Source organism: Kwoniella botswanensis, chromosome 2, assembly GCF_036426115.1.
Source record: "Kwoniella botswanensis chromosome 2, complete sequence".
Lineage (NCBI taxonomy): Eukaryota > Fungi > Basidiomycota > Tremellomycetes > Tremellales > Cryptococcaceae > Kwoniella > Kwoniella botswanensis.
The window spans coordinates 613,265-637,117 of record NC_088600.1 but is presented as its reverse complement, the minus strand read 5'-3'; the positions used below and the strand labels follow the sequence as shown (position 1 = coordinate 637,117).

At 43.7% G+C, this 23,853-nt stretch overlaps 9 protein-coding genes across 9 annotated transcripts; 4 read left to right on the top strand and 5 right to left on the bottom strand.

The window, feature by feature from the left end:
- Nucleotides 1-120: 120 nt before the first annotated feature.
- L199_007132 (uncharacterized protein) lies at nucleotides 121-4,243 on the bottom strand (the record flags this gene model as incomplete). The annotated part of the gene is made up of 11 exons (XM_064892829.1): nucleotides 121-294; nucleotides 384-584; nucleotides 674-1,039; nucleotides 1,115-1,477; nucleotides 1,560-1,801; nucleotides 1,902-2,166; nucleotides 2,270-2,709; nucleotides 2,777-3,133; nucleotides 3,230-3,434; nucleotides 3,510-3,764; nucleotides 3,836-4,243. The coding sequence occupies 11 exons, from the start codon at nucleotides 4,241-4,243 to the stop codon at nucleotides 121-123; spliced, it is 3,276 nt and encodes a 1,091-aa protein (XP_064748901.1).
- Nucleotides 4,244-4,553: 310 nt separating this feature from the next.
- L199_007131 (uncharacterized protein) lies at nucleotides 4,554-5,618 on the top strand (the record flags this gene model as incomplete). Its single annotated transcript, XM_064892828.1, has 4 exons — nucleotides 4,554-4,950; nucleotides 5,061-5,207; nucleotides 5,336-5,446; nucleotides 5,536-5,618. 4 exons carry the CDS (start codon nucleotides 4,554-4,556, stop codon nucleotides 5,616-5,618), a joined length of 738 nt encoding a protein of 245 aa, XP_064748900.1.
- Nucleotides 5,619-5,995: 377 nt separating this feature from the next.
- Nucleotides 5,996-8,047, bottom strand: L199_007130 (uncharacterized protein; the record flags this gene model as incomplete). The annotated part of the gene is made up of 1 exon (XM_064892827.1): nucleotides 5,996-8,047. One exon carries the CDS (start codon nucleotides 8,045-8,047, stop codon nucleotides 5,996-5,998), a length of 2,052 nt encoding a protein of 683 aa, XP_064748899.1.
- Nucleotides 8,048-8,083: 36 nt separating this feature from the next.
- L199_007129 (uncharacterized protein) lies at nucleotides 8,084-8,996 on the bottom strand (the record flags this gene model as incomplete). Its single annotated transcript, XM_064892826.1, has 2 exons — nucleotides 8,084-8,310; nucleotides 8,393-8,996. The coding sequence occupies 2 exons, from the start codon at nucleotides 8,994-8,996 to the stop codon at nucleotides 8,084-8,086; spliced, it is 831 nt and encodes a 276-aa protein (XP_064748898.1).
- A 480-nt stretch (nucleotides 8,997-9,476) lies between these two features.
- Nucleotides 9,477-10,356, bottom strand: L199_007128 (uncharacterized protein; the record flags this gene model as incomplete). Its single annotated transcript, XM_064892825.1, has 2 exons — nucleotides 9,477-9,745; nucleotides 9,852-10,356. 2 exons carry the CDS (start codon nucleotides 10,354-10,356, stop codon nucleotides 9,477-9,479), a joined length of 774 nt encoding a protein of 257 aa, XP_064748897.1.
- A 338-nt stretch (nucleotides 10,357-10,694) lies between these two features.
- L199_007127 (uncharacterized protein) lies at nucleotides 10,695-15,799 on the top strand (the record flags this gene model as incomplete). Its single annotated transcript, XM_064892824.1, has 12 exons — nucleotides 10,695-10,762; nucleotides 10,825-10,969; nucleotides 11,037-11,145; nucleotides 11,242-11,619; nucleotides 11,693-11,890; nucleotides 11,944-12,002; nucleotides 12,054-12,474; nucleotides 12,537-12,701; nucleotides 12,761-14,115; nucleotides 14,197-14,251; nucleotides 14,310-14,428; nucleotides 14,480-15,799. 12 exons carry the CDS (start codon nucleotides 10,695-10,697, stop codon nucleotides 15,797-15,799), a joined length of 4,392 nt encoding a protein of 1,463 aa, XP_064748896.1.
- A 411-nt stretch (nucleotides 15,800-16,210) lies between these two features.
- On the bottom strand, nucleotides 16,211-18,852 carry L199_007126 (uncharacterized protein; the record flags this gene model as incomplete). Its single annotated transcript, XM_064892823.1, has 10 exons — nucleotides 16,211-16,560; nucleotides 16,626-16,650; nucleotides 16,712-16,882; nucleotides 16,949-17,097; nucleotides 17,158-17,321; nucleotides 17,380-17,833; nucleotides 17,895-18,174; nucleotides 18,249-18,502; nucleotides 18,558-18,654; nucleotides 18,709-18,852. 10 exons carry the CDS (start codon nucleotides 18,850-18,852, stop codon nucleotides 16,211-16,213), a joined length of 2,088 nt encoding a protein of 695 aa, XP_064748895.1.
- A 372-nt stretch (nucleotides 18,853-19,224) lies between these two features.
- L199_007125 (uncharacterized protein) lies at nucleotides 19,225-21,701 on the top strand (the record flags this gene model as incomplete). Its single annotated transcript, XM_064892822.1, has 12 exons — nucleotides 19,225-19,261; nucleotides 19,331-19,359; nucleotides 19,424-19,558; nucleotides 19,634-19,689; nucleotides 19,751-19,828; nucleotides 19,891-19,926; nucleotides 19,981-20,119; nucleotides 20,184-20,693; nucleotides 20,755-20,998; nucleotides 21,071-21,411; nucleotides 21,477-21,583; nucleotides 21,653-21,701. The coding sequence occupies 12 exons, from the start codon at nucleotides 19,225-19,227 to the stop codon at nucleotides 21,699-21,701; spliced, it is 1,761 nt and encodes a 586-aa protein (XP_064748894.1).
- Nucleotides 21,702-22,049: 348 nt separating this feature from the next.
- L199_007124 (uncharacterized protein) lies at nucleotides 22,050-23,653 on the top strand (the record flags this gene model as incomplete). The annotated part of the gene is made up of 6 exons (XM_064892821.1): nucleotides 22,050-22,205; nucleotides 22,271-22,392; nucleotides 22,495-22,654; nucleotides 22,759-22,885; nucleotides 22,987-23,423; nucleotides 23,516-23,653. The coding sequence occupies 6 exons, from the start codon at nucleotides 22,050-22,052 to the stop codon at nucleotides 23,651-23,653; spliced, it is 1,140 nt and encodes a 379-aa protein (XP_064748893.1).
- Nucleotides 23,654-23,853: the final 200 nt, after the last annotated feature.

Genomic DNA, 23,853 nt, shown 5'->3' with positions numbered 1-23,853 from the left:
TATACAGAATAGAAGACTCCAGGATACCAATCAATCAATTCCAGCTTACAAGTATAGCCTAAAGCAATTTAACGCGATCAGCAATGATACCTTTTTCATTCTCGAGGGAGCGCAGGCCACTTACGATGGATTGAACACCACAGTGTTAGGTCTTTCAAGCAATTCCATGCTCTTTCCGAACTTCTCTTCCAATTCGGTATTACCAATAGCATGTGCAGCTTGACCCATCTGTCGAATCAATTCCTGCAATCTCCTAAAACATCTGATGATTGATCCTTCAAATATGTCCGTGAGCTATATAACACAACAAATCAGCATCAGTATCCTGCTTTGAGCTCTTCTTATACATTGGAAAGGTATGAAATATTCATAAATCCACTCACATTACAAATATCACTAAACTTGGCACCTTTACACCACTGTAAGACCGCATCCATCATTTCCACTTTGAAACTCTGTATATATTCCTCCTCGACGATGGGTATACCAGATTCGTTGGATATCTTTGCTATCCTCCTTGCCGTTTCTTGCAGTACACGTAAGGGAGCTGCCAATTCCTCTTTCAGGCGGACTTTGGCCTCAGACTATTTGGCAAGAGAAGACCATGTCAGCTAAAGGACAACCTACCGACAAACAGAGGTAACTATATCAGTTGAGAATAATTGGTACTCACCTTTTCCTGGAATACAAAACAACTCAAAACAGCCGCACATTGTTCCGGCGTCAAATCATTAAACGTTCCACCAAACATCATCTCAGTCAACATCAACTCATCACCCGTCGAAATCTCACATGCCACCCTTCCCTTCATCTCAACAACATCATCCGAAGTTGTAAAACCCAATCTTCTTAATACCCTCTTACGAGATTTGAGCTCTTCCAATTGCAATATATCATGTACCGAGTTGATCTTTCGTTTGAGCTGTTTGACGTTATTGATCGATTCTTGTTTTTGATCGTACAAATCATATAACCTTGGTAAGTCTTTAGACGTCGTTATGGGTAATGATCCCAATCGTTGTTCGAGAATGGCAATTTTCTATATGAAAACATGTCAGCCCAGCCAGTCAACAAATGAATTCGATATCTTGGGATATCCGCATTTCTGACTCACCTTTACCAGCTCCTTGAAACTCTTATCTTCAATACCCATACTTTTGATTGGATCCAAAAGGGGTGGACCATCTTTCATTCTCTTCTTGATCTCTCCAACAGCTTTGAAAGCAGTGTTCTTTTCCGACTGACCCCTCAGATCTTTAGGCAAGTTGATTCTATACTGAGAGATAGCCTGTACAGTGGTGAGTGAACAAGCTATGATAGCTACCTCACCTTGATCGTTCCCGGAGGGTGGGATCAAAGCAGATGAAGATCTATCTTTAGGATTGCCAGAAGCCGTACCGGAAGCTACTTTCGTAAGTACATCAACAACGTATTGTTTTTGAGGTGGATCAGATTCGGTGAATATCGGTGTCCGACCCTATTTTCAAACGACACATCAGCGAAAGCTTGTCACGCATGAGTTGTAGGTGAACTCCACCTGTTGATTTAGGACAACTCACTTTAGGATTAATGACCTTGTTGTAAGCTACAACTACACACCAACCGAAATCTTTATCCCCATCTCTGATCTCCACCAATCTACCAGCCTGCAAGAATTTCAGACTGTAAGAAGGGTGTGAAATGACAGCTTGGAAATCTTGACCTTTTTCTTTCAGTTGTTGTCGAAGTTCGTAATATTCGCTAATCTCATCTTCCTTCTCTACGACTATCACATCTCTAGCCTCCTCCGCTTCTTTCAATTCTATGGCCCGTCAAATAACACAAATCAGCAGAACATTCCCGTCGCTATAGGTGCGAGGTAGAAACGCTTGCAATGAGTTCATAAGAAAATGGACACTCACGTTTCTCCAGAACAGGTACACTCATACTATTCTGGAACTGGAAGAAACACCTTTCCAACATATATTCCGGACTAACTCCCTCGACTCTCATCAGGTTGATGATCATATTATATCCTAGGTGGAAAGCTGAATCCAATCTATCTGCTTGACCTTTGACCATCCCTTTGGCGGCATCAGGCTCGATCTTCTCGTCACACATCATGATGACTATTCCTCGTGCATCCAAACCTCTTCGACCGGCTCTTCCTGACATCTGGATGTATTCCTGTCATATCGAAATCAAGGTCAGCTCTATGTTTCTCTTGATCCACTATCCATATGTGACGGCACGTCGACCGAATTCTAGTTCACAGTGGAATCTCACTCACACCACCAGATAAATTCCTGAAATCTTTCCCATCGAATTTCCTAACACTGGTAAAAACGACCGTCTTCGCAGGCATATTCAATCCAATCGAGAACGTCTCAGTAGCGAAAAGAGCTTTGATCAATCCCTCCTGGAACAAAATCTCTATTACTTCTTTTAAGATAGGTAACAAACCACCATGATGGATTCCAATACCTCTTTTAAGGAGTGGTAAGATACCTTCTATTTGAGATAATTTCTTATCATCATCTGATAATCCACTAATGGCATTTTCGAATACTTGTTGAACGGTCGAAGCTTCATCGGGTGTATTGAAATCGAATTTTTGCATTTGCATAGCTAAATCTTCACATTCCCTCTTTGAAAATGCAAATATGATGACTGGGTTGAGGTTTCGTCGCATGATTAATGTCACTATCTTGTATATATCGGATTTTTCACCTATAACCATAACCAGATATTGATCAGCTACATTCCAATTTACAGAGCACAGAACCTGGTAGCTCACCTTTCATAGCTCCGCCTTTCCTGGTTTTATTCCCTTTCCTGCCCTTTCCACTGTTTGGATCGGCTGAATCTTCGCCTTGCCCTGCTGCCAGGGCAGCCATGGCTTTTTGGAAATTATCTTCTCTAAAGTTACTTCTTTCATCCACGACCAGATAGATTCCTTCGGATCCAGCGGGGAACAGGTAGTGTTGCAAGGGCGTAGGACGAAAGTCTGTATATACAACATGGCATGGTTGTTCGTGTGTCGACGTTATCCATTCTGCAAATTCCATAGAATTGGGTATAGTGGCTGACAAGAAGACGTATCGGACTGTGTGGGGGAGTAGGATGATGGTCTCTTCCCACACGACACCTCGTTCTATAAGCAAAACGATATGGCATCAGCAACCATCATCGAAAGTTGACGATAAGTATTGTTCCCCCAATGGCGTGGGAATAGAGTGATCATACCCACCCTTATCTCGCATATAATGCACCTCATCGAATATCACCCAAGCTACTTCCCTCATAACTTCTGAACCCCTATACAACATGGATCTCAGAATCTCCGTAGTCATGACCAAACAAGACGCAGTAGGGTTGATGGTGACATCTCCAGTCATCAATCCGACATCACCAAACGTTTCTAAGAATTCTCGATATTTCTGATTTGATAATGCCTAATACAACGACAACGACAGAAAAAATCAGATAAGCTTTGCACCAATCGGGAACCCAGTATTACAAAAGCTTACTTTGATAGGACTGGTATAAACCACTCTCCTTCCTTCTTTCAGACAAGTAGCGATGGCGAATTCAGCTACTACTGTTTTACCTGCTGATGTATGTGCTGAGACCAGCACCGACTCATTGCGTTCTATACATGAAGTAGCGACGAACTGGAAAGGATCTAATGTGAATTTGTATTCTCTTGCGGGTGGGTCATTTCGTTTATGCTGCGATATCGGTATGTATGGGTAATTGGGTGGAACGGCAACTTGATGTCGGACCTGAATATCCAACAATCAGCATTTGACATCGATATAATGGAAAGATAGACCAAGGAAGCAGGCTATCTCACCTGGTGAACCAATTTCATCTTTCCTTCCTCCCCTACAGCAGCTCCATCAAGACCTTTGGAAGCTTCCACCTCCCTCTCAGCCTCCGTCTCAAACTCATCGGCTTTTACCACCGTTGCACCTTCCACATCTTGACCACTTTCCAGCGCTTCCATAGCATCACCATTCTTTGACGAGGATCCTATACCAGAATCTAGCATATCCATAGCGTCTCCTCCAGCTTGTGCGGTCTCATTCTCCTCCTCTTCTTCTACATCATCGTCGTTGTCGATTTCATCTATTCTAGCAGACTTGATCGGTCGATCGGACGTTTCGACACTTCGTTCTTTAGCATTCCGCTTTTTATGTTTTTTCTCTCGTGGAGTCGATGGTCCAGCAGAGGAGTTGCTGTTACTACCTTTTGGCGCCATCTTGCTTGGTGGAGTTTCGTTCGTGAGGTATAATGCGTTGAATATTCAAAGTTATCGAAATGTCTGCAGGCAAAAACATCCTCAGCTGGCGTTGATGGTACAGTGTTGATCTTGTAAATGTCACGTGACAGTGAGATTTTATCGGGTTGCACGGATAAATTCGGTTCGTTCAAACAGTGAAAAGCAAGAGCAGATTGCCACCTCGTCGTCCAGAGAAAAAAAGTTGGTTGTTCTTCGTCATTCCTTGATAGTATTCAAGTCACTTTGTAAGATACCTCATCGGTCACCAAGACTACCATCCACAGCAACCATGTCATTCCTATCAGGTCTATTTGGTGGATCCTCCGAACCCATCGAAAAAGAACCATCAGCTTCAGCCGAACTATTCAATTCTACCACATTCCGATCTAATGTCCAACCCTCCTCTTCTTCGTCCTCCTCATCCTCGTCATCATCTTCTTCGATACCCCAACCACCGACTGACCAACCCGCGTTACCCACACAGACTGCTCCCACAGCTTTAGATGCCTTTGGAACTGCCTTTGACCCAGCGAGATTACATCCTTTAGCTGGATTAAGTGAGAATCTGGAACTGTTACAACTTGATGAAGATAAATTGAATGATATCGAGGGTTCCGCTTCGGTCTTACCTTCTAGAGGATGGACGGATGATCTTTGTGTTGGAACGGGTACGACGTATCTTTCAGGTTAGTCGGGTTATCTTCTAGACGAAGATAGTTTTATTACCATCTTTCACACTCAAAAGACATCTCTCTCGTTTACGCCAGTCATACTGATGAGTGTATGTATCTTGCAGGATTACTCATCGGTGGAATGTGGGGTGCAAAGGAAGGTCTAAGTAGACCATTGGGTAACAACCCTTCGATGAAATTACGAATCAACAGTATTTTGAACGGTTGTACGAGAAGAGGTAGTTTCACTGGTAACTCATTAGGTGTCCTGGGTGAGTCGTAGTATTTTGACTATTTATGATATATTACGAGACAATTGTCTATCCTCATGTCATTCAGCTCAGCTGTGCTGTTGCTCTAAGATGCACATCAGCTGATTCTTTCTACCATCACCATATAGCTATCTTCTACAATCTCGCCAACTCCTCTTTGGACAGTCTAAGGGGTAGACATGATACCTATAACGTATTGGGTGCAGCTGCCTTAAGTGGAGCTATCTTCAAGTCTACTGGTAAGTGTTGATCCATTACACTTCGAAAACGAAGAAACTCATTCTTGATTGAGATGCTCAAACGCTCACGTCGTGTCGTCCATTCATAGCCGGAGTCAGACCAGCTCTTGTAGGTGCCAGTATCATGACTGCCGCTGCTGGTGCATGGTCAGCATTCAAAAACACCGTCTAAGCGATTTCTCTCCAAAACCCATCGACACTTCACGGCCACTTAAAGAACCAAATCACTAGTGCAATACCACACTTACATTTATAGCACGAATATACCCTAAAGGAGAAAGGAGAAGCCATACCGTATCTCTATATGGCGTTTTTTCTGCTTTTTTCCATTTTCATAACGAATAGCTTAATCTTGGATATCTATTTGGTGATTGAATTGAACTACAAAGTTTATCTCAGGATATCCATCTCATGCATAACATCCTCTTCTCACCCATCGATAAGAGATTCTCCCGTGGTCTTCAATCAAAGCCTACAATTACTGATATCATTGAAATATAATCTACGTGAATGAACCAAGACTATATATCACTCATACTGTGCATACGTCTAGATATCAACTCCTTTCAGCAAAGCCAACCTCTGTTCAATCCCATTCCCACCTTGTTCCAATCCGGGACTCATCATTCCCGGAACACCCTGCGACCTCAATTGATCTGCGAATGTTTGGTTAGTCGGTGACCCAAGTGGAGGAGAGATCAACGCTCTATCACTCCAACTTGCTTTAAGGATATCTTCAACTTCGTTTCTTGCTTTGAGTTCTTTCTTCTCTACTCTACTTTTCTTCGATATCTTCGGTCCATCGATTATGACATCAGGGGAAAGAGTAGAAGGTTTGTTCCGTGTTGGACTTGGGTTGGAAAGGTTTTGTAGCGCTGTTGAGCGTTTCAGCGTCAAATTCAAGTTATTAGGCGATAATCCCCCTTTTTCTTTTCTAGGTGATGAATTGGATATAGGATTCAATCCAGAGGATACATATCCTTTCCCTTTCTCATTGACACCACTGGCAACTGGTGGCATTTTGTTGGAAGTGACAACTGAAAAAGAATCTATACCTGCTAAACCAGATGCTGTAGATGGTATTCTAGGCATTTTAACATCTGTATCAGATAGAATAGGTGAAGGTTGAGGAGTATTCTGTGTACTTGGTAAAGTCGATATCGTCCCATTCTCACTATATTCACTAATTATAGAAGGTTCGATCTGTTTCGTTGGTAATGGAGATGGATGAAAGAATAGATGAGGTTGCATTGGTGGACTCAAGATGGACAGGTTGGTGGGGGAGACTGAACGTGGTCTGATCCATTCAGGTGCTTCGGGCATACCTCCTGGACTGAACTCTCCGGTGTTAACATCGGTTTTGATTGATTTGCTTCGTCGATTGTTATTTGGTGATTTGTTTCTTTCTAATCTATTGGCTTTCTTCGGTGTAGTACTTGTCGGAGGGATCTCCTTCTGATAAGTCAAAGAGTTCAACTGATCTTGCAATTGCCTAATCTGTCCTTCCCTTGGTGGCGATAAAGGTAATTCATCTTCGATAGCAACTTCATGATAATCGTGTTGACCCATACTCACACCCCTTGTTGTAGGAAGTATATTGGTATATGTTATAGATTCAGAAACTTTATTCGATTTTACCAATTTCATCGTTTGTTTCTCATCTACCTCATCTCCATCGACATTACCCGTACCTTCTTCTAAATCACTCAAAGTGTTAAATTGATTACGATTGTCTTTACCTCTAGCAGATTTGAAATTGTTCCAGGATTCTCTCCATCCCCATCCTTTTTCACTTGCCGATATAAATTGTCCGGACCTCACCAATCCCCCATTTACTCCTGCGGTAGGGGCTCTTGATCCCTCTAATCGGACGGTATTGTGTTCTTCATCTATAAATCTAATTTGTGGGGCATCATCATCCATCCTTGAATTCCAAATCCCATCATCTTCATCATCGTCCTTCGAAGGAATCTCTTTCCACCCTCTATAAGGATTAAATTGATCAGCTGAAGTAATAAACGGATCATTACCATTTTTCATCAATTCTTCAAAATCTTTTCCAGCCATTGAAGATCGACTTCTCCTCTTTCTCCGCTTACGATATTTCCGATATCCGAATCCTATCAAGGTGATTAGGATCAGGAGGAATACAGGAACGAGGTATCGTACTGAGGAAGGTTGTTTGGGTGGATCAGGGGGAAGTAATCGATTTTCACTCGTATGTGTTGGTGAAGACGAAGAGTTTGTATTGGAACTGGCGGTGGACGATGTTGATATGGATGAAGAGGTTGAGGTGGAAATGGAAGTGGAAGTACTTGTGCTTATGCTTGCAGTTTTTGTGGAAACAGAAGCTATTGAGGTAGAGGTGGAAACTGAATCTGAATCTGAGTTATCGTCGTTATTGTTATCACTGTCCTGAGTATCATTATCACTTGATTTCGATGTACTATCATTTGCCGATGGAGGTGTAGCACTACCACCTTGAGGACCAAGAAGCAATGGTGATCCCTGATTCCCTACATTACCTCTTTCTACCACTCTCGCATCTACGTTCATACCGCTCAAAAGTACAACCGCTCCTCGGGCTCTCGAGAGTAACATGTTTGATCGAGTTCCCTATTGCTTGCGAATGAGCAATCAAATAGGCACCAGACTCAACTTCCTAGCTCTCGGATCGATATCAAGATCTATCCCTGCTAGACCTACGCAAATCCTCGTCGTCTCTTGATCAGGATCAGGATGCTGTATACCAATCGTAGGACTTGCGATCAAAGTGGATCGTCGGATTAGACGGGATGAAGGTGAATGTTTGGGTAGACAATGAGGAGAGAGGGGATGATGTCGCCAAAAGGTCGTTGGACGTACTATCATCATTTCATATTAGTACTGTGACTAATCATCCGTAAATCGACTGTTGAGAGGTATTGTTTTACGACCTCAACTTACATATAATTGGCTGAGGCTCCAATAAAGGTTGTCTGACCAAATTCCTCAGTTTCGAATTAGGTGGTGTCTTCAACCCAAGGGTCTCTTGACCAGTTTGAGCTTGAACTCGATCTATGATTTGTTTCTTTGGTGTTTCCTGAAAGACAATCTTTCTGTAATTCCGATCGACAGTTCTAGGTGTTGAGGTCACTTGAATCGTCTTGGGTGTTTCCTGGGACTGTGATCGACTATTGTCGTTCTTGATGGTTGTTTTAAGCTTGGGAGTTTTCGTATATTCCTGATCCTGATGATTATGCAAGTTCTCGGAAGGTAATTTGATATTGCAGTTGAATTTAGGTGTTAAAGGTGTAGCTGGTAGAGATGTATCGGAGTCGGATGAATAGGATGATGAACGTGATCCCAGAGATGGCCTTGAGGGTATCGTGGATAGAGGTGGTTGATGGGATGATTCGAATAGATCCTCCTTGTCGTTGTCTATGTCGTTATCGTTGTCGTCTTTGGCGTTATTTTCGTTAAGGTCGTTATAAACTCGTATACTTTCAATCCATCTTGAAGAATCTTCTCCTACAGAAAGAGAAGAGAAATGCGGAATGTCATCAGGCATGATTCAGATAACACTTATTATCAGGTTAATTTCCATGAGTTGGTAACGTATGTGGATCCAAGAAGGATCTCGTGATTGAGTTTCGGATATGTATTAGGGAAAGTCAAAAACAATGTTTAGCAAGAGTCGATCTCAGATTTAAACATTGACGAAGGCTTATCGAAAGCTTGGGGTCGAACATTACCAGTCGACATTGTAATTCCAGCTGATCTACGAGATCTCACCCTCTAGATGGTCACCTAAGAGGTTCAAGCTTGAAGGTCTCATGCTAGCTTTTTCAAGCTTGGGTCGAGGACTGGTAGATACGGATATTCGAAAGTAACGTAAGTGCATGATGCTATGCTACAAAGTACTGATAATACGGCCAATAACATCAGTTCGACAATCTCACCAGTAACAATCCTGCGAGATCTTCCAGCAAACTCACAATACATGTACTAATTCTATGTCTCTATCCAATCTGGCCTTCTCGTCTGATTCTTACAAGCCACCCGTATATTCAAGTTGCATGTCCTCCGACCCAGAATCCATTTCTATCCATTCATCTCTTTCTGCCCATCCTCTACCTAGCACCCGTATGGGATGAATATCACCTGCATCTACCGTCAAGCCCCCTCCGATAGAATGTATTTCACCTGATCTACCTGGTATAGGTAGTGCGGCAGGTATTGAGGAAGTGTATCTCCATTCCGTCGTGTTGAGATGATGATTGATCAATTTACGGAAATCGGCAAGCGGTAGATCTGGACCTGTGGACATAGCGCAACAGAAAAACGCAGGATCAGCCAAATTGACCCGATCGCCATACTTGAGAATAAAATAGATCGAAATGAATCAGTGTATAAGGTTACCCACCCTGTTTCTGCCTTTTGGAAATTGGTAAACCCCATCTTATAGCTTTACTTTCCTCTTCACCTATCTCCAGTACACCCGCTAATTCATCCAACCGCTGAGCGAATCTGTCAGGATCAGCATCGGGATCATACTGTGCTGAAGAACTTTCACTAGCTTCGTAGCTTCCTTCTTCGCCCATCTCTTCTTCTTCTTCCTCCTCTTCATCTTGTTCTTGTTCATGTTCATCCTGTTGACCGTAATCATATGAAGTTGAAGTGGATATATCAGGTGGTGATGCTCCCCTATCCCCCGTGGCTCTCCATCTATTCGGCTGTTCGAAAGACTCTTCCATCTCTGGCAAGTGTTGAGGTACGACGGATGTGTGGAAGCCCAAACCTACGGGAGAGCCGGCTGAAGTGGAAGGATGGATAGACTGAGGGGGCGTTTGGTATAATGCTCTGGGACGGTGAGAAGGTCCGGGCACAGAGAAGAGAGAATCGCCTTCTTCTTCCATCGAGTCGTCCATGATGGATGTGTAGTCGCCTCTAAATTTAGTAGCTCAAGCAAGATGTGCTGTAGCAGCACCTTGATTATACCTCTCTCATTCGTTCCAAGCAGCGCTGAGCGTGCACAAACAAAACGATGACTGTGTGCGATTGCCTATTATGGCAATTTCCGAGGGTGATCTGCTATGGGGCACCATAGAGGCATCCAATACCGGTGATCTCCGCTTCACATCGCGTTATCGATGAGGTCGTCGTTGACTTGTTGCCGCCAGGTGAGAGCTAACAGTAACTTAACCTTGATCTACACATCATGATATATCTCACCTTATGAATTGCCCGGGATAGTCCTCAGTAGAATATGGATATCCAACAAGCATCAGACGGAGGCCTGTTCCTCCTCGAAAGACAATTAGAGGAATACGACAAGTGAGTTAACCTGTTCAATGGCCACTACCTCAAATTCAGCTGACTTTCCTTCATTGCAACAGCCTCGATAACTTACTTGAAGATGTAGGCCAGCTCACCGGGGTCACTTCGAACAATGTGTTACTATTCATGGAGGATGGGCGAGAAATGAGAACGGAGATTCTTGAAGAAGCTTGGAATACAGCTGGTCCAAGTTCACCTTCGGCCGTAAGTATTGCCATCCATCGGTTACGACTTCGAGTCCTGTTCACAGCTGATAGCCATTACTCTTCAGGCTCAGAGATTGAAGTTGTATCTTTTCAACAGAGAGACTTTCTGGTCAGATGCTGAACAATGGGCAGTCCAATTTCAGGAAGATGTCATACTTCCTCCTCCATTAGATCGTGAGTCTGTTGTTCTCATCTCCTATATACACAAGAGTGTCCCGGAGCAGACAACGGAGACCAAGATCAACCTGCTGATGATCAAATCGACCGCAGCCAACCAAGCAGGCTCCCTTGCCCATATCCAACACCCCTTCCTCGTCGCACACGACCACCTATCTCACCTTCAATCGCTCTATCAAGCACAATCTCGCGCACTCGAAATCGCTTATTCAAATTTATCCCACCATCTACAACCGCTAATCAACGAATTCCAAAAATTCTCCGTTAGAGCAGAAAAGGAATTACAGACTGAGGAAAGTCTGATCAAAGGCGCTAAAGTTGATATGGCGCTGTTACCGAAATTATCTATAAATCCGGTCTTGCTGAGGAAGAAGAAGGAAGGTGAAGGTGATGAGAGGATAAAGACCATAGGTGATTTTGTGAATAAGAGGAAGATGGAACAAGTGAGAGATAGCTGTAGGACTGCTCATGGTAAGCTACCTTTCGTTGCTATCTTACAGTAAGAGTAGAAGACAAGTAACTTATGTGAAGTTTGTTGGAATAGAGGAACATGTCGATAGATATAATACACTTGCTGGACAATTGGACGAACTGGCTCTACAGTCTGATGCGGAGATGCGAGCGTTCACCGAACAGTCTGAAGCTGTCGGAAGGGAGTTTACAGAAGGTCTAGCTAGGTTGGAGGTGGCCATAAGTCAGCTGAGCGAGTTACTAGGTAGCGGAGCAGAAGATGTCGCACAGGGTGAGTCAGCTACATACTGACCTTGGACAACTCGGCTAACAAAAAGGCGATAGATCTCGTAGAGCTAGACCAAGCAATGAGAGACGATCTGATAGCATTGACAGGAGTCAAGGTGAGCTCAATCGACCGGTCAGCGTTTCATCCAGCTGATATACTCAACCAGAATGAATTCACTCTCGAGATTCATCTGCATCTCCGTCAAGTTGCCCAATTTCAATCACGTATAACTCAGATCATCGGTCCTCTGGCAGCGCTGGATGCAGATTTACGTGATAAAGTTGCTTTCCCCCATCTTCATCGATTACGTCAACTGCCTTTTGCTTATGCGACTGTAGTAGCTGAAGTCGTTAGGCGGAAGGAATATTCAAGGTTATTGCTCGAATGGACACTAAGGCTCTCCGAAGCTCTATCAAGGTTTACATCGACGGAGAAAACTAGAAGAGAGCAGGTACAGGTCGAGATGATCAGTCAGCTACCTTTTGGCGTCGTAGGTTTGGACGAAAATGGTCCAAGAGTGGATATCTCGGTGATCACTGGAGCAGAGGGATTAAGTGGTGTGAAATTTGGTCAAGAGGAAATTGAGAGTAAGCTACATGAACTGAATGATAGCTTGGTTCGAGTAGCTGACACGCGATCTCGTCTTCAGAGCTTGTACTCTGGGTCGACAGTCTGAAAATAGATGAGGAAGTTTTGGCTTCATTGGAAGAGGGAGATGAGAATTATCTGGCAACTCTACAGGCTAGTATAGAAAGCTTGATAGGCAAAGTGGACTTCACTAGTGATGAATTGGATAGAATGATCGAGAGGTCGGGTAAGCGATTTTGAAGAGTCGTTTGAGTGTAACACATCAGCCTGACATATGATTTTTAGTCCTCACTAGTCGAGATAAACCTCGTTCAGCCAGCAACTCCCGAATGACACTCAACCTATCAACCCAACTACGAACCGTCAATCAAGAGAAAGCAGAACAAGAGAAGCGACTACATGAAATGGAAGAAGCGCATCAAGCTCGTTTACGGGAATTGGAGGATCAATATCAACAGCGTTTAGCAGTATCTCAGACCCGACAAGCGGAGCTGCAAGATGAGTTAGTACGATTAAGAACGGATCTCAGTGAAGAGATGTTAGCTAGACAGGCTCTATCTGCGGAATTAGAAGAAAGGTCTAGGGAACAAGAAGAGAAATATAGGGAACAGGAAGATCAATCTGACTTTATTAAGGGATTACAAGCTGAATTGACACAAGAGAAAGATAGAGCTACAGATCTTGGTGTACGCTTACAAGAAGCTTTATTAGATGTGGATGGTCTGAAGAGTGCTGAGCAGACCTTGATAGCGCAATTACAGGAATTACAAGAGGAACGTACTCGGTCATTACAAACTCTTGGCGATGCTCAACTTACGGCTCAGAATTTAGAATCTCAACTTGCTGGTATTAGAGCTGAACTTGAAGCCACATCACAGCAATTGGTTCAAGCTCAAGCTGATCGAGATCTAGCTCTGAAGAATCAGTCTGCAGAAGCTGAACGGATGATGAGAGATCATATTGCCGAAGCGGACGGTGATAGAGCTGTGTTAGAACACCAGAATTTGACTTTAACTAAACAACTGGAAGACAAAAAAGTTGAATTGGAAGAAAAAGTCAATGCGATCAAGAACTCAGCTATAAGACAGGTAGATGGATTGAAAGCTGAATTGAGCTTCACGAAAGCACAGCTTAGGGAAGTACAGCGAAAGGAAACTGTCCTGATTGATGAGTTGGCAATGGCGAAAGACAGTGCTATGGCTATATCACAGGAGAAAACCTACCAATCGGACGTATCTAAAGATTCTATTGCGTTAGTGTCGAAGTACCACGAAACTTGCTCGAGATTGTTAAACGCTATCAACAACTCGACAACTATCTCAGGATCAAATGGAGGCATGCAATCGCAAATTGTTGGAGGAAATAGTGTACTGAAGACCCATCATTCAACTGCTAATTTACCATTATCCAATTCGATCACTTCCAATTCCAACTCCAACAATCATAGCAATAAAGATGAATTACGTGAATCGGTACTGATTAGATCGCTTGAAACTGCACAAAACTTTGATTTGGTCACCTTCTCAGAAGCTGTTACGAAGACTATTGGATTGGTGAAGAAATGGTCGAAGAGCTGTAGACAGTTTAGAGATATGGCTAAGAACAAGATAAGTTTCACGAACTTTGCTAAAGGAGATTTGGTGAGTTCGAGTTTCAAAAAAAAGCTACCTGTCGCCCAATGAAGGTTATAGCAGCTCATGTCTTTATACGTTGTGGAATAGGCCCTGTTCTTACCTACTCGAAATGCAGCTGCTAGATCGTGGGCTGCCTTCAACAGTGAGTTCCAAGTCTATGAGTGGGAACACAATAACTGACTGACGGATATTGATGATAGTCTCTGCGCCTCATAACTTCCTCAAAGTCACCGATGCGATGCAGGAGCAAATAAAAACCCGCGAATGGATCATTGCCAGGATTATCAAAACTGACGAAGCTATTGCCAGCGGAGGAGATGTAAGTCAGCTTACCTTTCATTCGAACGCTCAAGCTGAAATGATATTGTAGTCCCCCGAGACCAACCCGTTCGGCTTAGCAGATGGGTTACGATATTACACTCATCACGTGGAAGAGTACAACCCACATGCCATTCGACCATCGAGAAGATCGACCTCTGCATCTTTACATCCTAATGTTGAGAAAAATACATCCATGTCCCAGATGCTTTCGTCAACTCATCGTACGACGCCCGGTGTAGCAGAGCCAATCTCAGGAGTGGATATGATCTCACCGACCAAAACACCCAAAGCTAGACCTAGAATGGGTAGTGGATATTTCCCACCTATGATGGCTGTTTCGGAGAAGGAGAAGGATAGGGAAGAGGTGTCTGATTCACCTGAACCTGAGGATGACATCTCAGCCGAGTACAAACTCGATCGAAATCAGGATCAAGATCAAGATGAAGACAAAGACAAGTCCGTTTCCTCGGAGAATCCAAAGGCAAAGGAGCTTCCTAAAAGTGTGAATCAAAGCAACCCCGCTGCGGTTGAGACAGGAATGTCAACCTCGACTTCAACACCTTTACCTCCCGTACCCACATCTTCCCCAACCGTACCTAAACCTTCCTCCCAGCCTATCCCACCACGTAAGACCCACAGTAGATTACCCAGTAGAGGTACCACACCTGTTTCTCCTCCTCTTGGATCTGGATCCACACGTGAAAACTTCATACCGGGATCGATCGGTCGACCGAGTAGTGTAGCATCCTCTTCGGCCGCATCGTCCTACCCTAAGGGACTTACTCTTGGTCCCTCAAGTGGGAAAGGAGCATTAGCTCCTGCTATGGCTACTACCACTTCTACAGATACTACTTCGTCAACTTCAGACGATAAGATGAACGCTGCTGTAGTCAAGAGGAAAGAGAGTAATACCAATCTCAATTTTAGTGGTGGAGGGGGAAGTGCGTTCTCTCCGGATGGAAATAGACCTTCTCCCCTTGGACCCCTTGGGATAGGTGAGGGAGAAAGAAGTAGGAGGGGAAGTAGACCATCTTTAGAAACAAGTGGAATTGGAAGTGGGAGTACTAGTCCAAATAAGGCAGGTTCGTCTTCAATAATAGGAGGAGGGTTCAACGCTTTAGGTACAGCTCCCACAGGTGGTAGTGGTACCTCGACTTCCACAGCGAGTAAATTGATAAGAGGATTTACAATCGGACGTAAATCATCCCTGAATAGAGATACCAGTACCAACCCAGATGATCATGGAGATACCGAAGAAGTTTCTTCCAAAGAAACTGGGACAGTAAGGAAATCTTCAATTGGGGGAAGGACTCAAACTCCAAGTGCGATGGATATATTGAAAAGATTTGAGAGTGGAAGTAATTTCTGAGACTTGGACATTAAAATTGAAATTGCACCGGGATGGACAATTGATAGGCCTACTAGATGTTTGTGTTTTGTTTGAGAAGCAGATTCGTTCAAGGAAAAAGAACAGCATTTTTCAAGATTAGTCTGATAAATCAAAGTCTTGTTGATATACTGTATGGTTGTACCATTGTGATGAATATATACATGACGAATAATACAAGGACCATGTCCTATCATTCTTAGGATGGTGAATGATGTCACCAATAACATATGCATACACATTCAGATGATTTGATGGGCATGAATGATTTATATGAATTATATACAACTGAAACTTGAATCTATATACAACAATTTTCTTTTTCTGGAACTGAGTTTGATCCATATGAGCCGAATCAAGTATACAGTATGATTTCTTTTCTAATCTCATCTCTTAATCACTTAACTCATGTAAGTTGCCATCTTCATCTTCATAGAAGATCCCATTGATCATCTCATCTTCCATGAATTCATCATCATCAGATTCGTTATCTTCACAATTTACTTCAACATCTTCGACTTTGATCCCCTTTAATCGCTCACTTGCTGCTACTACCTCGGGGGTCCCACCTTGTTCGGTGGTTGATGCTTCACCAAGAGGCGTGAGGGTTACTGTCCTGACCACTTTGACCTCTTCTTCTGGCCCTCCTTCTTCAATCGCGGATTCGGCGTTCGAATGAGAAGAAGGAAGACAGTTGGTCAGATAATCTGCTCGGAGTTCAGGTAATGTCGGACCAGTCATTACTAGTCATTACAGCATTAGCTATCGCCTCTCATACCTTTACCAAAGCCGCCCAGATCTCACTCACTTTCAACGAAGATAGCAAGTGTGTACTGAGCATTCATGATGGTCAGCTTCTTCTGACTCTTCGAAGCTTATGCAGCTGGAACTCACAAAAGCGTCGTTACCCGCATTACCACACTTATCTGGTCTCCTGTTAGAATCAGAACCGAACATTGTCAAAGCAGTAGCCTCGAGTGTCTTCTTCGTTCGACCAGCAAAATGATGAGATCCAACTGGTACGGACGGTACTTTCTCAACTGAACCGAATAGACTTGCCGTGTTCTACAGGTGCAATGCCCACGTCAGCTTACGACATATATCTCTTCGAAGGAGAGATTTGTGACTTACAATAATGAAAACCGATCCGCACCCTGCTGCACACATGTAAGGAGGTACTTCCCATCCATCAGGTTGTAAATCACCATCAGTCAAGGACACGTCTAGTCCGATATCCTTGAAGTCGAGTTCTTTTCCCTCTGACACGTGCGTCACGATATCTACCAGGACATCAGCCACGATACATGGAGCGAGGCGGGTAAGCGAGGGGAACATCTTACATATCGGTCCATTTCCCGCCTTTGTAGAGAGATCCTTGATTTTCTTTTTCAAAGTCGTGCGAATCTTGCTCGCTTCGATTGGTAGTGAGTCGCCAAAGAGGTATGAATCTCGATAGTCGGGTTGTGATTCACCGTTTTTCTTTTGTAACAGATGATCTTGGACACTTAACGACCCAAAGTGAGCTGCATCAACATGGAAACCGAGTCGATTGGAGAGCTCACATAAAATGCCCCATATCCCTCATTTCCTCATGATTCATTCCATCTTCCTTCTTGAGCTCATCAGGAACCTTCTCCCACCAAATGGCACAATAACCAATTTCCAATATGATCGAGGGGTCCTTTTCCCACCTCGTCACGCTCAGGGCGATGAACAGACTTCGGCCGATCTCTGGAGGAATCGTAAATGGTCCTTCCTCTTCGTCTTCTTCTCCTGCCACGGGCTGCTGTGAGTCTGGAAAGGAAGCAAGTAAACCACCACTGATAGCAAGAATGAATGCTTGTTGGCAATGATAATAGTATGACGCTCCGATATCGGTGAAAGGGGTAGAAGAACCTGATGAGATGGACGGGGAGGTCGATCGATCTACCTTGTCGGCAGGAGGAGGAGTAGCAACGTCGAACTCGACGTGATTCTCCGATGCAGAAGGCTGGACATCAGAGAATCCTTCCTTTTCTGTATCTATCTTTAGCTTACATCTTAGATCTCATATGAACGATAAAGCAAGCTAACTTACCGATTTTATCCACCTTATTTTCCTTTTTGAGAGGGAATCCACCCCACCCAGTTCCATCTGCAGCCTCTTGTCGAGCCACATCACTCTTCACCGACTTCTCAGGACCTCTCCTCAATCCAGGTCCTTCCGTGAAGTTGTCTCTAAGAGCTTCGTACCTGTGGGGATCGAACGTAGGAATGGGTATACCTTGTCTTCTATATCTCTCAACGGTCTTACCGTCTTTAGTTACTTGCTTCGAAAGTTCTTTCAGGAATCCCGAAGAAACGATTTTGATGGGTTGCTATCTTATTCGTATCTCGTCAGCTCGACTCTTAATCTTGTAGGCCAGGAGAGGGAAGGAAAGAAAGCACGTACGATGGTGACCATATCGCTAGCTCTACATGGATAGCTAGGTAGAGGTACCCAGTCATCCTTCCCTTCTTCAAGTGAAGGTGATTCCAGCTTGACAAGTTTTTCCTCCCCTGCTTCCTCAGCCAGAAGTTCGGCTCGTTTCAAATGGTATTCGATCCAGGAAGGTGTAGTAAGTCGCATCTCATGTATGTAGTATTGGAGATACTGAAGTTGCTGGATCTTCCATAGCAGTCGGGGCTTCCCGAGTACGTCAGTACCTATGACAAAGGTGAGCTAGCGAAGGGAGTTCAAGCAGAAAGAAAGTTGACTCACCTACGTAGAGTGTCAAACCACCATCACCAGGAGTTCGAAGAGGATGACTCGGATGACAAAGAGCGTGACCGTTGATCAGTTGCCCCATCGCTTGGGCCTACTCAAAGTCAGCTCAAAGCTTCCAGTGACTGGCATGTGGGGAAAGACGTACATGCAATGGACTCAGCTTGTCTAAATATTTGAATACGATATCGGAATGTCGAAAGTACCCATCCTGAACGAATTCCAACCCTTCCTTCGATGATGGCTCATGAGTCTGAGCTGGCAACTCTTGGGGACCAAGTTGATCACTCATTGTTGATGGAACTGGGGCTCAGTTCGACCATGTACGGATCGAGAACATGAGAGGACAAGTGGGAGAAGGGAAGAGTGGTATGAAATCACATTTCTGAACGGGAAACCAAAGGGAAAAATATGTTTACGGTTGATCAAAGGTCCAAGCGTCTGTGGATGACCTCCACTTCGATATCAATTACGTAACACTGCAGCCTACGTCATATTGGGTGAATTTCCCTTTTCCCGCCAAGAGACGGCGACAATAACGAACAACGCTGAAAGAGCCAACCTCGATAGATAAGGGAGATTCATGGTCATTTCCATTCCTTGCACTCTCTGTTTCAGTATCCAGCCCTCAAAGCGCTCACACAAGCAAGGAAACATCACATTGATGCCCGACTCGATGGGCCTGGACGATTCTGTACCTAGTCAGTCTCAACATATCTCTCTAAGGATGAGAAACGTTCATATAGCTGACGCTGATAGGAATACTGCAGTCAAAACCCTCCTTGTCACCGTCTTTGAGGTGAGTGGTAAAAACAAACTGCTGGTCCGAGCGAGTGCCAATTGATCAAGTCAATGCATAACAGTCCGTAGTAGAAGTATTCTTACTATGTCTAGCTGGATACATTCTCTCAAAAGCTGGTGTTACCGATAAGGCGACTCAGAGGAAATTGAACGTTATCAATGTTTCATTATTCACCCCGGCTCTGCTCTTCTCCAAAGTGAGCTCATTCATACAGCTTCATGACTACTATAGGACCTTGCGAGAGCTGTTGCTGAATTATCATGGTGAATAGGTAGCATACTCATTGACCCCCTCTAAATTGAAAGAAATGTGGATTATACCTTTAGGGTGAGTCGGTGTGATCGTTTGACAGAAAAATAAACGCTCACACGACGTGGTCATTGAACAGCTTTGTCGTGGTCACTGGACTATCTGCTGGGGTTGCATGGGTGTTAGCCAAATTGTTCAAGTTGAAGAAATCACAAACGTGCGTTGACTCGGGAAAAGCATTACGTGTATGCATACTGATGTTTAGAACTGACTCACCAGGGCCTATGCTATGTGTGCTGCCATGTTCCAGAACAGGTGAGCTATGAGAGAAGCGATCGGGCTTGAATCAAGCTGACTGTTGACATGCAGCAATTCATTACCTATCGCTCTCATCCAATCCCTCGTCATCGAAGTGCCAGGTTTGAAATGGGGTAAAGATGACACGAAAGATCAGATGTTGGGTCGAGCTTTGACTTACCTGGTTTTGTATTCCACTTTAGGAATGATGGTAAGTTAGAGCAATTGGGGTTGTCCCCGTTTTTGAAGCCAAGCTTATCATTGCCTTGTGTCAGTTACGTTGGTCATGGGGTGTAAAATTGTTATCTCAAGCGGATGACGAAGCTCTTGAAGTAGAAGAAGAAGTGCACCGACCACTCGTCCATGATCATACCGTACAATCACCCGAAGCATTAGCTCCTCATCCAGGAGCAAGGGAGACCGATCCGTTCTTCACTACAGCTAACAATATCAACCACGACGAAGAGGATGAAAGGCGAAATCCCACCGGTCAATTTATCGTATCTTCTCCATCCGGTATAGTCGAAGAACCTGATTCACCTGCTCAGCCATTCACCGCGCCAGGCTCAGCACATTCGATGCATCCTCCACTGGTCAAGCGGGGATCGACCGCTGGTCAAAGCGTGATGAGCAGAAGAAGCTCGACGTACAGTCAACATAGGAAGAAGTTGAACAGGACCGAAAGTGGTAGAGAATTTTGGGGATTACCCGAACAGCCTAAAATGCACCATATAGCTTTGATCGAGGAGGACAGTAGTGAGAGTGAACATGAGGATGAGGAATGGGTAAGTCCCTTCTTTCGTCTGCCGATTTGCCAATCAGGAAGATGTTGAAGGACAATTGTAGGGTACTCTCACACCTTCCCTTCGTCGTCGACCACTCGAACCTCCCAGGTCTCCCTTCCAGTCTTTGATGTTGAAAGTAAAGAATCGTTCCAAGTCATCTCTAAAAGCTATCAACGACTTCATGACTGTTCCAATGTACGCCGCTCTGCTATCGATCTTTATCGCTATGATCCCTCCATTACAAGCCCAGATGGCTAGGATCAAACCTTTGGAACAAGCTATCAAAGGTGCTGGGCAATGTTCTAGTGAGTGATTGATATGACATCTATTTCAAGGCATGTATGTAATCGAATATGCTCATATTTTCTGTTGAACAGTCCCTGTTACATTGGTAGTGCTAGGAGCATTCTTCTATACTCCACCCGAGGTGAAACCGGGGTCAGGTACGATTCATCTACCCCGATCTGAAGATAAGAAGTCAAGCGGTTTCTTGGGGTATATCAAATCCTTCTTTGGTCACGATGAAGCTTATTCGTCAAACGATAAATCAAAGTCGTATCCAGGAGAGAACAAAACTGTCTTCGTAGCGGTTATAAGTCGGATGATCATCGTCCCACTTTTGATGTTACCCGTCTTAGCTTTGATAGCTAAATTCGATCCGTTCGAAGCTGCCGAAGATCCGGTGTTTATCCTATCTGCCATCTTACTGGTATCTTCGGTGAGTCAGCAGGATCCTCACAGCGATGGAAGCTAATAAATGGATGATATGCTCCATTTCCGCAGCCACCTGCCTTGACGCTTGCTCAGATCACGCAGGCTGCTTCAGGAGATGCATTTGAGAGATTGATCAGTAAGACAATCAGTTGGAGTTATGCTGTATTGACACCTCCGTGAGTCTATAACAATCGCTGGCTGGAGACTCATGAGACTAAAGCTAATTGAGTTTTTTTCTGGAATAGATTGACGTTAGTGTATGTTGTGATCGGATTGGTATTTGGGAGATTGTGATATCGAAGATTGTCAACAGTCTTCAGAGTGACAGAAATAAACGGATCTGTACCGGTGTCGAGGTTTTTGAGAATACAAAGATGTGATTGTTCGAAAGGAATTGCATGCATTCTGATGCTTCTAGTGGTCTCACTCGTCTGTATTGTAGTCATGAATTCATTATTGTGGTTACCTCCACTTTGGCTGTCCACCTGATTGATGTCCGCCGATAAGCTGTGTGTGATAAGAGTGCACATCCTGTCGCTTGTTGCTTCTTTCCCATCAATCCAAGCTCAGCTACACATATCACTCTCATGCAGTACGAGTGTCTACAGTAGAATAGGCAACTTTCAATTACATTTGATCTAAATGTCATTCGATCCTGTCATTCCCACTATCGACTTGTCCTCCGACTCACCAGAGAAACAAGCTCAAATTATTAGAGATGCTCTGGGATCGGTAGGGTTCTTCGCCGTTCTCAACGGTGGACCAAAGGTGGAAGATATCGACGCGTTGTTCGAATATGTGAGCTACCTCGTAGCTTCTGGGGAGTAGTAAGAATCATGCTGACGACACTGTATTATCGCCAGTCTAAAGACTTTTTCTCCTTGCCTATGGAGGAGAAAGAGAAGTACCTCGCTGGACAATCTGGATCGGGATATACCAAGTTACTTTCTCAGGCTTTAGGAGAAGGTAAGAGGGATCATAAAGAGTAAGCGACTATCATCGAACATCGACATCGAAATCGATCTTTTCAGGATCCCAACATCTGGAATGTTATCACTGATTCATGATATATCCATATACTCTGTAGAACATTCTCATATGGTAAATACTGTGGTATCAAAGAACAAGCTATGCCCTACCCTTTCTCTTCCTTGGATGAAATCGCACTGCAAACGATAAGAAGGTTTTACAAGGATTGCCATGAAGTCAGTGAGAACTTGATGGAGTTGTTCGCTCAGGCTTTAGAGGTGAGTGTAAGGAACATCTCTGTCAGTGTCGAATGATTCCTTCATCCTGACGACATATGTTGACTTGGTTTATCGATAAACTCACGAGTATGTTTTAATCGTAGTTACCAGAAGATCATTTCAAACAATCTCATTCATTCGGTCTCAATACGGCCATGTCCTTAATTCATTATCCTTCGTTGGACGTGGAGGGGGAAAACCAATTGAGTGAGAAGGACATAAGAGCAGGAGGTGAGGTTTCATTCTTTGATTTTTGATTCTGATTATACCATTACTGTACGATTAGTGACGACTAGACGAGCTGATATTCTCACTATGATTGATTGACTTAGCTCATCAAGATTGGGGTACACTCACATTGTTATTCCAATCTACCAATCCTTCTTTGCCAGCTCAACCGGGATTGGAAGTTCATCTACCCAAATCTGCTATTCACAAGACCCAAGATTTTACTCCTAATCTGACCACTCAACCAAGATCAAATGACCCTAACTCTGCTTCAACCAATTTAGATTATGCAAATCACCGATCTCACCTCAATTCCGACGAGTACGAATGGTATCCTGCACCTGTACCTCCCCGAGGAGGGTTCCTGGTTAATGTAGGTCTGGCAATGGAATATTGGTCCAGTGGGATTTATAAAGCCACTGTCCATCGTGTCGTATTTCCAAATTCACCATCATCCCACTCCAAACAAGAACAAGAGAATGAAGCAGGACTGGTAGATCGATATTCATTAGCATTTTTCGTTCAACCTGATGACAATGTCGTGAGTTTACAACTGTATCAACAGCTTAATATTTTTAAGATATAGGTTGATATAAGCTGACATATTACTTGTGCAAATTATCACTTTGATAGGAACTCAATCCAATCTTACCTGGAGGTAAAATCGATTATACCAAAAAAGCAATTACCTCTGGCGAATTATTCAATACGAAGTTGAAAGAAAGTATGGACAGGTCTAAGAGTATCCCTATTCCCGACAAACCAGAATGATATCCTTTCATCAAAGTCAGGACGGGAAGCGTACTGTATTTTGGTTAGGACAAATTCGTCGTGTATATATATATATATATATGTATATGTCATTATATTCATTCGTTAGAATACATCAACGTACATCATATATCATGTATATTTGTATTCAAGACAGGTTGAAGCAAAGTCCCTGATTCTAACTAACATACAAAAAGCAT